At 37.9% G+C, this 15,398-nt stretch overlaps 1 protein-coding gene across 2 annotated transcripts; it reads right to left on the bottom strand.

The window, feature by feature from the left end:
• Positions 1-744: 744 nt before the first annotated feature.
• Positions 745-11,151, bottom strand: LOC307134871 (uncharacterized protein). 2 transcript variants are annotated; one of them, XM_079830904.1, is made up of 3 exons: positions 10,980-11,151; positions 4,631-5,296; positions 745-2,211 (listed from the first exon to the last, which is right to left on the bottom strand). In XM_079830904.1, exons 2-3 carry the CDS (start codon positions 5,140-5,142, stop codon positions 2,073-2,075), a joined length of 651 nt encoding a protein of 216 aa, XP_079687030.1. In that variant the 5' UTR covers positions 5,143-5,296; positions 10,980-11,151; the 3' UTR covers positions 745-2,072. The 2 variants fall into 2 exon arrangements, with proteins under 2 accessions (XP_079687030.1, XP_079687031.1); XM_079830905.1 differs by lacking the exon at positions 10,980-11,151 and adding an exon at positions 10,712-10,792.
• Between the last annotated feature and the right edge of the window lie 4,247 nt (positions 11,152-15,398).

The raw sequence follows: 15,398 nt of genomic DNA, 5'->3' as shown, positions 1-15,398 counted from the left end.
TACAGGGATTTTTTTTACAGTGTATATATATATTGACAATAGAAGTTTCCATGACCTTTTAAAAAATTCTAAAGGCAGGTTATTAGGCTATTTCGGAGAGGCTAGCAATAGCAAGCTAGCTTCGAAAGCATGCAATCGCACCCTCCCTTCAAAACGCTCCCCAACCCCACGCCTCCTTCAAAACACATGAACACGAACAAGCAGAGTCTGCAAAGCGTCACAAGAGGAGGGACTGCGTTAAATGACCTCATGTCTCAAAAACACATAACATTACAATAATAATCAACGTAAACAACTTATAGAGCTCTTACTTGTTCCACCTGACTGCTGCAGGTTCAATTCGGCATTGATAGTGTTGATATAAACGCACAAACGCGAGTCTGAGGACGTGAACAGCTCTGGATAGAATGTCACGGGTTGTCATCTCGTAATTATGGAACTTATAAATGCAGCATAAGTTCCTTTATTAACTGTCTCTGTCTATAATTCTGTGATGTGTGCGAGCAGCGGGAGCCTGGGGGTATGGAAATAGGCAGGTATATTGTATTATCGCATTCAGACCGTATGCAATGATTGGATGGAAATTGTTTTGGTCCTGAAACTTCCACAGAAGATGTATGTAGGCTACATGTTTTAATATTTATGCTGCCTTCACGGGCTATTGGAAATTTCATAATTCCCACTTGAATTCAAGTGCTTTGTTGTCGGAATGAAGGAATCATGGAGGACACCATGTTTATTCTTGCCTATTTATTGGGAAAATCTTATTAAAACCAACTTTATGTGTAGTGTCACATCATGCACTGACAACCATATAAACATTTACGATGCAATCCCGCTTTTTACTGATTCTGTAATTTCAGTCAAATGCAGCCTTTTTTCGCTGTGTATAAAACATACAATACGCTTGAAAAGATTACTCGTACATGTAAATATGCACTACATTAATGACAAGACAAGATCAAGCTGTTTTGGGGAAAAAAACTAATAAATCATACCTGTCAGAGCAGTAGTTCTCCCCGCCACCATGTTTAAAGTTTATGGCACGCCCTCGGGAATTTGGATATCAAAATTTCAGAACTTCCCAGTGGTAAACACAACATCAGAGGGCGTTCATGTGCAATTTTTACCTAGGAAACTCGTATTTAGAAGACCACTTCTATGATTGATTGACAGGATGTAAATTGAGTTTCAACCAGTATAACAAAAAGTTTTTATATCAAAAAATGCCTACCATACCTTTAATTCCATGATATGTCTAGGTTTTCCAGGACTGCGGCAATCCGATATTCTTTTACACAAAGTTGAATTTATGTGAATAGCATATTCAACAATACCAGCATCAATAGTATAAAACGCTCAATAGTTTTTATATATTTCATGTTACTGTTCATTCTGTATCTATGAACATACACATACTAGCATACACTCAGAATTGCATCAAAATACACATACAGCAAAAGTGACCACAACTGACTAAAGTAATACACTGAAAATGAACATTCTTCGGTCGCAAAGATTTTCTTCATCTGTTTCTTTAGATTCTGGCTCCAAGCTGCCAAGTCACGTTCTCATTTATCCCTCATTGACATCACTGTCATATCTTTTTTTTTGCTCTTTTTCTTTCTCCCCCTTTCTTTCTCTTTCCAATGTATATGAGTTCATGCCTGTTGATTTCCAGACCCTCATACAGTCTTTTCACCATCTGCTCCCTAGCGCCAAGACAGCCAGACCATAGCTGCGGGGTTGTCTGTATACTTGGAAAGAGAATATTCTTTTAAGATGTCACCTCACTGCCAAGACCATTTTTTCAATTTCCTTGTACACAAAGCCATTATGTTTTCATTATGGCTCACAAATGAACATTGGACAAGAGCGGAAAATATAGTTTGAGTTTGTCCTCTTACAATACTGTTGTTTCACCAAAAACAATGCAAGGACGGGAGATAACACATATAGACTGTTTAAAGTGATGACATGGTATCACTGTTATTAAAACACTGTGAATAAATATAGAACTGACACTTTATCTATTTTTCCCGGCTGGACGGCTTCCCACTGAGTCATTTCGTTTAGCGTGGCTGTCTCATGTTCTTTCTCAGCCGTTCGATCATCTCCACATGCAGGGCTCTTGAAGAACTCTCCAGTCGAGTGGCGATGTCTGATGCGGTACGCAGCATTTCTTCAAAGGAAAGGGACTCCTGTTTTATTCTTAGATAAAGACATAAAGCAAACACAACATCAGAAATAATCCAAGACAACAACAAGAGAGAGAGAGAGAGAGAGAGAGCAGGATGGAGGAGAAGGAGGAAATGAACAGGGGCCTCCTTAGGGCCTCAGTTTGGTTTTTCTTAAACCAGGGGCCTCAAAGGGGCTGAAATTCACATTCCTTCCAACTGTCCAGGCTGGTGATGGAAAACCCAGAGACCAGAATCAAAGCAGCATCATTGTGGCTAGTCTGAGGTTCTTTGTTTCAATGTAACTCATCACTCTGTTTATATGAATATATTTCTTGTTAAGGATCTTTTTAACAGTTTTAAATGGTTGTAACGTGTTTATTATCTTTTACTTTGAAAGTGTTTATGTATGCAGCCTTGCAACTTGTTCACTTTAAAATGAAAATTACCCAATGATTTACCCTCAAGCCATCCTAGGTACACATGACTTTCTACTTTCTGATGAACACAATCGGAGTTATATTAAAAAATATCCTGCCGCTTCCAATCTTTATAATGGCAGTGATGGGGACCATTGAGTTTGAAGCTCAAAAAAGCACATCCATCCATAATAAACGTACTCCACAATCCACATGGCTCCGGGGGGTTAATAAATCTATGGTTGCCTGGCTCCGCCCTCCTACGTACTTAAGCTCAATTTTCATTTTCCTTAAGTACTCCGTCTGGAATTGCGGTATATTCTCTGGTTTTCTCCGGTCAAATTTTAACCGGTCCAATCAGCGAACAGATGTTGATGTTGTGCGCTAGTTTGAGATGACATACGTCACGACCAAACATTAGCGATTGGTTATGGCAGATCCAATAGTTTTAAACTTCAACAGAGTACCTGCCTTCAAGGAAGTTAACGCTCATCAATGTAGAGTGGCCAGACTCTCTGTACAAATGAAATGTATGAGAGTCTGGTAGGACCAGGCTAAATCGATGGGGTTTTGTAAGAAAAATGTCCATATTTAAAACTTTATACAGTAAAATATCTAGCTTCCCCCAGACCGTTTTCTGTATTCAACTTACGAAAAAAAGCGTAATTGGCGCGAATGTGAATGTGTAAAGCCGGGTGCACACTGTGTAATCGTGTAATCGCCGGGTGCGATTTTGGCCACGATTTGGCCGTCTGAGACAAATTTCGCAAATCCTAAAAAATTCCTCTGATCCTAGGCTAAAATCTGAAGTCTCTGATCGTTAGTTTGTCATGTTCACCGGCAGCCGATTAATGACCGCTGCGATCAAATTTGACCTCCAACGAATTTCTGCCAGTGTCAGAAGATTTGGCGCACAATCCTGCACTGTGACTTCTACGACGACCATCAAATTATCTTTGTTTGTAAAGACAAACCATGACCAAAATGAGCGCTAGAGATTTCTTTGTAGCCACCATTTCAATCCCGCATGTATGCAGCTCACTGTCACCGAACGTGTCACTGATTGATGATATAAAACTCTGGAAGAGTTTTCTTGCGTGCATTCGTTTTTAGCGCGCCTTGACTATCGCACAGTCTGACATTATTGACAACTTAGATCTTACAGTGTGACATGGCTTACAGCAGGGATCATGTTCGTACAGTCTGACAAAGAACAATCGTAAAGGACTATTATAAATCGCACAGTGTGTGCACCCGTCTTAAGTTGAATAGCTAAGGCCCCGGAGCCGTGTGGAGTACGTTTATTATGAATGGATGTGCTTTGTTTAAGCTTCAAACTCAATGGTCCCTGCCATTATAAAGATTGGAAGCGTCAGGATATTTTTTAATATAACTCCGATTGTGTTCATCTGAAAGAAGAAAGTCATATATACACCTAGGATGACTTGAGGGTGAGTAAATCATGGGGTAATTTTAATTTTAAAGTGAACTAATCCATTAAGCTGCAATATTTAGTGATTGGTCAAGAAATTAACTCTTTACACAATTTTGATTATAAATTCTTACATTGATCAAAAGTGACATTAAAGATTTCAATTTCACTTTTGAACGTTCTATTCATCAAAGAATCCTGAAAAAAAGTATCCAGAAAAAAACCTTTTCAACATTGATAATAAAAGTTTCTTGAGCAGCAAATCAGCATATTAGAATGATTTCTGATCATGTGACAGTATATTTTTATATTTAGATCAATTAGAGATTTTCATATTTACCATTTTATTACTGGTGCATCCACAAAATCTAAATTAAATAATTCTTAAAATACAAAAATAAAATAATGACCTCTGATCTTCCATCACCATTTCTTCTCTGTGAGAACCAAATCATAAAATTTTGACTCAAAAGTTTCTCTCCCACGTATGAAATATTCCCCCGATTTAGGTTTGTTGCCTTTAAGCATCTTAAATATTTAAAAGCCTTGGAGTTTTGCCTCGGAGATAAGAGGCTGTCTTATTAGGATTCAACTCATCTCACTTCTGAATTCCAGCCGAAGTGTCTTGTTGGTCTCCCTTCAGCTGACTCTCCATCTCCTCTGCTGCTTTTGTCACCACACTCTCACAGCTCTCGTGATCCTCCCTGATTCCAACAATGTTTTCTTGGATCACCTCCTCATAGGGTTGATCTCCCATTTCTGCTCCAACAAACTGGACCAGATTCTCCATCACTGCCTGGTTCCCATGTTGAAGGGCCTTTAGATAAGCAACTTCCTCTCTGAAAGCTCGTAACCGCCTTGACGTAACTTGGCTGGTGTGGAAGTTGACATAACAGTCTCCGCCTTCGGTCTCTGGCAGAGTTTGAAAAAGTGGCCTGGTTCTGTCTGGCTCATCTCCGGCTGCATGGAAGACTGGAGCAGAGAAGTTGCCCGTGACCACAGCCCCGGAGACGTCACCTGATCCCAACTCTCCATCATCACCACTCTGGCAGTAGACTGGCATCACTAGGAGTGTGAAGAGCCAAGTGCCCAGTGTTGAGTACAGCCTCATCATGACCCGGAAGTGGGAATAACCTGTATGACCTGGGACTTGACGGAGTGATGGATGAGAACCCAAGCGATGAGAAATGTGAGGTCCCTCTTGAGCCTCTCAAAGCCGGACAGAGCTTTTCCAGACAATCACCACTATTGCAAAGCTATGACCTCATCTGTGAAGAAATAAACAGAAACTCAAATAATGTTTTGTTTTGAGAACAGACTAAAAATCTGATTCTTAAATCTCCTCAAGTCATTACTGTTCAAAAGAGTCAGTAACATTTTAAGGCTCCATTTATTTGATTGGAAACACAGTAAAAACTGTAAAATTGTGTAATATTTTTTACAATTGAAAATAACTGTTTTTTATTTTAATATATTTAACATGTTTTTATTCCTGTGATTGCAAAGGGGAATTTACAACATCATTACTCCAGTCTTCAGTGTCACGTAATCCTTCAGAAATTATTCTAATATATTTTCATTTTTCATCAATCTGGTACAGGATTCTTGGATGAATGTAAAGCAAAATTGCATTTATTCGAACAAAGTAATATTGAATGTACACTCAAAAAAAAAAAGGTGCTATATGGCACTAAAAGTGGTTCTTGGTCGTAATCATAGGGGAACCACTTTTGGTGCTATATAGCATTATATCTTAATATGTTCTGTATATGGTAGCGGTGCTATATAGCACCTCAGCCAAAGAACTAGTGAAGAACCACTGAAGCACCAAGATTGGTGCTATACAGCACTTAAAGTGGTTCCCCTATGATTACGAGCCAAGAACCACTTTTAGTGCCATATGGTACCAATTTTTTGAGTGTAACAATCTAAAAGTCTTGACTGTCACTTTTAATTAATTTAATGCATTCCTTGCTGGATAAAAACTATTTATAAGAAAAAAAAACTATAAGGCGTGTGTGTGTGTGTGTGTGTGTGTGTGATTTGTTTTAAACATTAATGATAGACATTCATCATTACATTATAATTGAAAGCTATCGATTTCACCATTTATTAGGATTTAAAAAAATAACAACTTTTAATTTAAAGGGCTAGTTCACCCAAAAATGAAAATTACCCCATGATTTACTCACCCTCAAGCCATCCTAGGTGTATATGACATTCTTCTTTCAGACGAATATAATCTGAGTTATATTGAAAAATGTCCTGGCTAATCCAAGCTTTATAATGGCAGTGAATAGGAGCCCAAAATTTGAAGCCCAAAAAAGTGCATCCATCCATTATAAAAGTAATCAACACGGCTCAGTTGATGCCTTCTGAAGCGAATCGATGGGTTTGTGTAAGAAAAATATCCATATTTAAAACTTTATAAAGTTAAATATCTAGCTTCTGCCAGACCGCCTTCCGTATTCAACTTCTGAAGAAAGTGTAATGCCTCTCGCGGCTCAAAACGCTTACGCCACGTCTGACATCATACGTTTTGCCAGTAACTCCTTTTCTTTAAGTTGATTACAGAAGGTGTGCTGCCGTTTTTGCGGTCACACCATTTTTGGGTGAACTATCCCTTTAAGTGAACTTAAAACAATCTTCATATAAACCCATTATAATAAATCTCATATTTACCTTTGGCCTTCCTACTGGTTAGACATATACAGAAATTGAATAAAGTTATCAAATACCTTTCTTAACTGCATACATTATTAATTAAATATAGAATAATCCTTATTAAAGCTGCAATTTTCTCTGTTACCTTTGTTCATTGATTAACATAAATGACAGACATCACAGCAACTGTTTTATTAGGCTCCTGACACTTTAAGATCTGCCGCTGCCGAACATGACGTGGATCTTATTTGAACTCTTAAATCTAAATTCAACTCTTTCTCACAGCTTTTCAAAGTTCATTTAAGATGTTTTTTAACTCATTTAAGACTGCTCTTATGAGAATACTCAAGGGGCATTTTGGCATAATTCTGTGTTATTGTTCCTTCAAGCGCGTGTCTTTCTGTGCGTCGTGTGTGTCACATAGACAGGCCATTCACAGACAGCGCGTTCTCTTTTGTCTTGACGAGCTTGAATGGTTTATAGTATTTCCATAAATAAGAGAGTAATTATGTAACGCAAGCCAAAGGATGATAGAAAAACAGATGCTGCGTTAATTGCGCTTTAACATGTTAAACTGAAAAAATGTATCACATGCGTTAACACACTAATTTTGACAGCACTAACTGTATTATATTATTATATACTGTAGGTACCAAACAGCCTAAAAAGAAAAATACACATATCTTCCAATAATTGCCTGTAACATGTTAAAACATGACCGATAATTAGAGGTCTGGAGATGAAAGAAGTTGCTTTATTTGTGAAATTATACTGTCTGCCAACTGTAATGTGAAAGCTAAATGAAGCAGTCACTTTTACAGGGTTTTCCGGAGCATGTGGTGGGGGGCTTCCTGCTGGTATGTGTAGTGAGCACATTCATTTATGTCAGGGCCCTGAGGTGTAGCACATGACCCTCTGACAGGAAGGCTGTTTGTTTAGTCTTGGATGTACAAGGATGAGTGCTCTCTACCTCTCTCGCTCTCTCATTCTTCACTCTTTCAAAGAAAAAGTGTGAGTCCCATTTTAGATAATACTGTACAATCACACAGGCTCTTGATAATCTTGGTTCTCTTTCCTTTTCATAGATTCTACAACGCATAGTGGTCACCGCTATGTCACCAAAAAGTCTTTGCTCAATGGTTTTATAAACCATATAAAAAGGAATAAATAAATAAAATGTTGACTGTTGTTTTTGGGAGCATTTTGGAGAAGCAAAACTGAAGAAACTTAAAAAGAACATATCAAATGAAGATTATTTTTCATGTTTAAAACATAACATTTAGAGATGAATTTTTTTTTTTTACAATAAAAATATATAATGGGCTACATTCTCTTCTTATTCTAGTCTTATAATCTTAAAAATTGCACCTTAAAGCGATAATTCACTCAAAAAGGAAAATTAGCCCATAATTTACTCACCCTCAAGTCATCGTGTATATGACATTCTTTTTTCAGACGAATAAAATCTGAGGTATATTACAAAAGTCCAGGCTAATCCAAGCATTTGAACTGGAGTCATAGTTGCTCTGTTTTTGAAGTTCATAAATAGTGCATCTGTCCATCAAATAACTGCTCCACGCGGCTCTGGGGTGTTATTAAAGGCCTTCTGAAGCGAATCGACGCAATTGTGTAAGAAAAATATCCATATTTAAAACTTTATCAAGTCGAGTTGGACCTGGTCGCGTTAGTCTTTCGATCGGCAGGGGAACTTTCAACAATTTTTCCAAAAATTGAACAGGGAAGGCGTCAGCCGAAAGTTTACTTGATAAAGTTTTAAATATGGATATTTTTCTTACACAAACGCATCGATTCACTTCAGAAGGCCTTTATTAACACCCCAGAGCCGCGTGGAGCACGTTATTTGATGGGCAGATGCATTTTTATGGACTTCAAAAGCAGAGCAACTGAATCCAGTTCAAATGCTTGGATTAGTCTGGACTTTTGTAATATACCTTAGATTGTATTCGTCTGAAAGAAGAATGTCATATATACCTAGGATGACTTGAGGGTGAGTAAATTATGGGCTAATTTTCATTTTTGGGTGAACTATCCCTTTAAGTTAACCTTGTATTAAAGGGATAGTTCACCCAAAAATGAAAATTCTGCCATCAATTACTCACCTTCAAGTTGTTCCAAACATGTATGAATGTCTTTCTTCTGCTGAACACAAAAGATGATATTTTGAAGAATGTCGGTAACCAAACAGTTGATGGTTTTATAGTATTCCCCACACTATGGAAATCAATGGGTGTTTCGTTCCCCACCAATCATCTTTTGTGTTCAGCAGAAGAAAGAAATTCATACATGTTTGGAACAACTTGAAGGTGAGTAAATGATGACAGAATTTTCATTTGTATCCCTTTATGGATGTTTAGTTATTTATGCAGCAAATCAAGACAAAAATGCTATATGAGAAAAATAATTTAGCAGTGAAGTTATTATAGCTCCTGCTCTCTGATGCAGAGAGGACTCATCACCTCATCCCTCATGTCTCCAGATGTGACTGAACTGAACACAGTTTCTTTCAGTGTCCTGTCTACTCCAGGGCGTCCCAACACTCCTCTCAACATCTGGAAACATGTGAAATGCGATATCTGTCTTCAAGGGTAGACAGCAGCTCTTTTCCACAGAGTGAGCACTTTGGGATCTGCGGTAGAACAAAGTTCAGCTCACTTTGCCTCAAAAAAACAAAACAAAAAATCTTCCCGTGCATGTTCTGTGCGGCATTAAAATTTTACTTTCTGCTCATGTGTATAATATATAGGTTCCCGGGTCAACATTTTTGGTTGATCCTGAAACATTCCTGTCCGAAAATGTAATCATAACCATATCCCTACCCCTAAACCTAACCATACCCATAAATGATGCCCAAAATCAGATGGAAATGATAAGTGAATAACACATGTAGAAGCATCTAACCCTGGTTGCAAGCCTAAATTTAATATAAACTGTAAACTTGTCCCTCAAATCCTATTTGGTTGAACAAGGATGTTGATCCAGGAACATGTTGCACTTGATGAAATCAGGTTCTGCTGCATTCAGACAAATAAAACTTTAACAAGTCACTGGTTACCTATCCTATTAAATCTATTAGCATTTTTTACATTTAAAAGACACTATCAATGTTTATCAAGCTCTTTTAGTAAAGAACCGTTTAAATGAGTATCATCAAGACCATCTTTGCCTCTCCACAGAAGTAATTTGCTGCTCATGCTTGCTGATTGACATTTGTGCTCCATGGAGGAAGGATAATATCTGTAACTCAGCAGACCAACACAGCCTTTAATGAACTTCTGCTCTGCTGTGCACACAATGATGTATTTCTCATTTAGTCCTCAAGCACTTTGAGAAAATGAATGAATCTCTTTCATTATTTTTCCCTGTGAAAATTAAATACTGAAATGTTTTTGCAGTTTTTTTTTACTTAAGTCTGAATGTGCCAAATGTATTGAGATGAGAAATATGAAACAGTTTTTCTTAAACCACATAATTTTTTTGATTTACTGATCAACATTGTGAATGAACAATGGCACAAATGCCTTGATTTGATTAGCTGCTCCATTTTTATTCCACACTGCCAATCCAGAGCTCGTAATTTTTTACAACGGAGAAAACAATTAAACATTTTAGACATTTAAATGATACTATTGGAACCATAAAAGCCCATTTAAACAGTGCTTTTGACCTTTACGTTTCCTTCAGGCACCTTTATTAGTAGCATTATGTCATTCCTAAAAATGAATGCCAAACCCTTTCAAAGCTGAGGAAATGCAGTATCTTTTTTATGATAACAAAGCCTGATGCTCAGTCCAAATAAAAAGGGCACAGTTAATCTTCAGTATTAATGCCAAGTGTCTGGAAGTTTTCATGTTCACCCTTGCGCAGAGCAGATAAAACATTTGCAATTTTTGAAGACTACGCAAATGTCATAAGTCTCTTTGAATGGAAAGTACAAAGTCTCTTTTCTAGTTTTTGGCGTCATTTAGTCTTAAGAAATAAAAAATAATGTTTGTAATTACCCATAACAACTCCTCATGTGCGCCGAAAGATGTGTGTTAAAGATGTGTGTGTCTTACTCCTTTCATTGTCACTGCGCATATGTAGGTGAATTGAAAGGTGATATTCCTGGATATATTTACACAAATCACTAAAGCAATGAATCATGCACTCGATCAGTGGTCAGCTTCAATTTTTTAGACCATGAATGAATAAACTGTAATGCTGCCATATTCATCAAGACATATGTTTCTCGAGGTAGAAACGTGAATAAAATCAAACAGAACTCACCAGAATCTCCTGCCATATCACAAGTTAGAGCCATGTGACTGGTCAAATGTTCAAAGCTCCGTTCTTTGCATTGCCATTCAAAGGCTGAGAAGTGGAGCACATAATCAGCCTGCCTTTACCCTCTTCCAACAAAGTTTGGGAAACTAAAAGTATGTGCCCCCTATTTGGAGACTACTGGAAGGGGAGGGAGTGTTTATAAAAAGGGAGAAACTCAATGATTTCTTTCTTTTGTGGTCAGGAGAGTGAGGGAGAGAGAGTGCAGGAGAAAAATATTAGGGGGGAGCGTGGGGTAATCTAGTTCACATCTGTACCCTGATGTCTGATAAAGTATGAGAGTTTCGCAGAAACAGGGAAAAGTCTTTTTATGACCATACCGGACTTTCACTCAGCCATTCGTTTTAATAGTGAGAACTTTGAGATATGAATGAATGAAGGGACTGAAAGCTGCTAAAAACACAAAAAGCTCTTTCCAAGGCTCTGGACTTCACAAGGGTGAAAACCAGTTATAAAAACTTCTCAAACACAAAGTGTATCCACCATTACCTGTCAAAAGATAAGAATATACAGTAAAGCTCTCTTTGCAACAAAACCACACTGAAGGAATTTAACGCTTTTCTGTCAGCCAATGTCAGTCGGATATAATACCACTCTGAATTTTTTTTTTTTACTGCTTGTTCAAATTGCTTATAAAGCAACACAATTGCTATACATTTTGTCCTAACTTAATTTGAATGTGTTCAATCCACTTAAATATAAGTCAAATTGAAGTTTACTTAATCCGTTTGTGTTGAGATTACATGAATGATTTGTGTTGCATTAACTGAAACTTGTCGGGCTTGTTAGTTCCCACCATACTTTGCATATGGCTAAATCAAGAGAGAGTAAATGTTGTTATTTTATATGTAAAAGTGTTATTTTATGTATTTTTGAGCAATATGAGAAAGGGAACCTGATTGTGTTTAATATGCAATTAGAACACTTTAAATTACAGTGGGTTGCCATTGTGGAGAAGAGTGGATCATTTGCTTAGGCTGTGGACTAAAACAGCTAATGTCAAAACAGCTTTACTGAAGGAGCTTTTAATGCTTAGCATTTAAGATGCTAATGTGTACTGTTACTAGCTAAAAGTTAGTCAACTAGCTAGTGCAGTATTATAATTCAATTGTGTACCACTAAAACATATGAATTTGAAGTGGATGAATGAATCATGTCAGGAAGCCATATAAAATTCACTTTGAGACTACTTAATTGTGTCACTTAAAATGTATTCATTGTATGATGTTGAAGTTACATGAACAAATTATGTTTGTTTAACTTAATTGATTCATGTGGGACCGATGTACACAATTAAATCATGTAAATCCAACACACTTTTTTTCCCAGTGCACTCTGAAATGAAATGCACTCAAACTTACAAACCCACGTCAATTACTTTGTTTGTATATTTACTCATACATTATTTATGGCACATGGTCCTTCTTTTCTCCTTGACATGATGCTAATTTCTAAGTATAGTTCTCATAAACTGTCTGCAGTTTCCCAGCTTGTATTTGATTCCTCTGCTCTCATTGCTTGGACTAGACACAGGACTCATACAAAGAGCTTATTCATGAAAAACAAGAAAATGGACTGGAGGAAATACTTCAGAGGATGAAAAGTGATGTAATGTTATTCCTGCATATCAATAGAGCTGTTCAGTCATGAGTCTTTTTTTATTTTTAGAACAAATGTTTTATATATGGAGGATAATATTAGGAGGAATAATATTACATATATATATTGTTTTAAGTAAATGCTGTTCTTTTATTAATCCAATTATCCTGAAAAAATATTATGGTTTCGCCAAATATGTTAAGCACAAAAATGTTTTCAACACTGATAATAAGAAATGTTTTTTGAGCAGCAAATCAACATATAATGTTTTCTGAAGGATCATGTGACACTGAAGACTGGAGTAATGTTGCTGAAAGATCAGCTTCAATGTTAAAATAGAACAGCTTTTAAAAAAATGGTTTTAATAATATTTCACAATATTACTGTCTTGTAATTTTGATCGAATAATTGCAGACTTTGTGGGAATTTGAGACTTCTTTGAAAAACAAAGGACCACAACAATTTGTCAAACACATAAACTCATCCTTGTGTTAGTTTTTGTCCTTACAGTATGTAGCAATTTATTATCAAATTCAGTTGAGGTATGACAGTGTTCAATTTATCTTCTAGAACCAGTCATGAAAGTCTCTTAAAGTAATGTTAATCACAGATTTATTTCACTCCTAAATTGAAAACCGCTATTTTAAAAAGACATTCAAAATTCCCAAGTGCAGGTCTACTGCCAAAAACAATGACGGACATCCCAAATCTATCTGGAAACACATATATTGTACAGTTCATACAGAGACCAAAAAAAATCAAAGTCTATAATTTTTTTTAATTTCTTCTGATTAACTAGCTCCCTGGGTCCATGCAGGATGGAAACAGGATAGAATCGTGTTCCTTTCTACTCATGGTTTATATTTTGTCATCCCTTTGATTGCAAAGTTGTTCTGGCAGTTTCAGAAAGATACTGTTTATTCATTGTGTAAACTTGCCAATGTGCTTTAGATTTTGGATGAGCAATGCACATGAATGCCATTAAATACTGTAATGTTCTCAGGACAGATCATTAAACAAATGAAACAATATTCTATAAACTACATTCTTTTAAAACAGTTAATGTAGGTCAAAAACAGGACGCCTGTTAGATGAATGAGAACATGCTTTTTGCCAACCCACACTTTGACTTTGACTGTAAACTGTAACTTTGTTTGTAAACTGTAACAATTGAAGAGATGAAGCAATAACAATGGATAAAAGTTGAAACTAGAGTCATGCTTCAACAAGAAACAATAAAAATTGCTTGAAAAAAACTAAATATTGGACACTTGGCAGATGCTTTTTTTGCTGACTTTCAAACCGCTTTACACGTTTCTGTATTTTGTGAGTTTAACTGGTGGAGTTCAACTGTCTCTGTTTACTGGTGTAACCTGGAAGGATACAAGAATACACTTTTTTTTAAAAAATCAATATAAGATGAATTAGTCAGTGTCTTCCACAAACGTGGACCACTGGTCATCTCTGGAGAGCAAATAAAAAAGTGACCTGGTCTCATAAGATGAGGTTAGATAAATTGTATGCCTAAACATGAATATTCCCTGCGAAACAAGTTCCCTATCTGTCAGTCACATTCGACATCATGTCGATGACTGACAAATGGGGAGTCACTTGGGAGCATCAACTACCTTTTATAAAAACAGCCAATGGAATTGGCTAGTAGAACCTGTATGCCAAGCCACTCCCCCGTACATACGAGGAATAAGATGGCGGTTCGCAAACCACTCGTTCAGAAATTTTCTTCGGAGCAATCACTCTTTCCAATTTATCCTTGTAAAAGAGTTGCAGTGTGGAGATCTCTCTTGACTGGTGAAGAGGGCGCACTCAGCGGTGTTTCACCAATGTGTTGCAGTGCACGGATAAGTGCAGCGATTCTCCTTTCAAAAAAGTAAAAAAAGAGCAGTTTATCCCTAAAAGAGCAAATCGGACCACGAGCATCTTTTTAAAGATGTTTCTCCGTCCATGTGTTTCTGGTTGTGGCCCTTTTCCTGTCTTCGTCTGACAGCCACGATCACGGTCTCACAGGCCTGGGCCGAGAGCATGCTGAGAAAGTGTTTGTGGATGGTTCATGTCCTCATTGTAAGAATATGACCATGTTGACCTTCCTTGTGAAGGAACGAGTCACTTCTGCTGTTACCCAGCACGCTGCCTCTGCACAATGCAGAGCCACGGGCAAGGATAACACTCTGGGAGACCTGAGGCTTACAGTGGGAATGCTTCCACCGAGCCAGTCTCCGTGGACCTCCCACTCCTCTGCAGTGCCATGTGCCATCGAGCTGCCAGGTGATGGCACGGGTCCTTCTCATGGAGGACCCAGCGTGTCATTAGGTGCTCTGGGTGAAGACCAGATGTTGACAGCTGCATCAGAGAGAGTTGATGGACATGCATCGGGCTTAAGTGGAACGCTCCACCTTCCCCTGAACGCTTGTGGTTGGATGATTGGTTCCTGGGTGCGGCGCACGGTTCACAGCCGCATTCTGCCCCAGTGTCTTTCTTCCCAGAAGTGCATGAGGAGGTTCAGGAGTCGTAGAAGCCACCTTTTAATGCCTGAGGTTCGCTTCGTAGCCTCCTCCATTCTTACTACCCTTGATGGCGGGGCCGCCAGGGGGTACGTGGACACTCCACATTCCCGCAAAGGAATTGTCAGAGTCTCCCATCCAAGGCATGTAAGACGGCGACAGCTCTGGCTGTTAAGGTTTTGCAATGCCGCTGGACAGGCGGCCTCTGTGGCAGGCAAAGATGCCCCTGTCCTGCGTGTGGGGGTTG

This window comes from Gobio gobio, assembly GCF_949357685.1.
Source record: "Gobio gobio genome assembly, chromosome: 12".
Taxonomy (NCBI): Eukaryota; Metazoa; Chordata; class Actinopteri; order Cypriniformes; family Gobionidae; genus Gobio; species Gobio gobio.
This window is presented reverse-complemented; position numbering and strand designations above follow the sequence as displayed.

Coding starts and splice junctions, on each gene's coding strand:
- LOC307134871 (XM_079830904.1), bottom strand. CDS start 5,142: ATGATGAGGCTGTACTCAACACTGGGCACTTGGCTCTTCACACTCCTA. Junction 2,212..4,630: donor ACTTCGGCTGGAATTCAGAA/GTGAGATGAGTT, acceptor TCTTTATCTAAG/AATAAAACAGGAGTCCCTTT.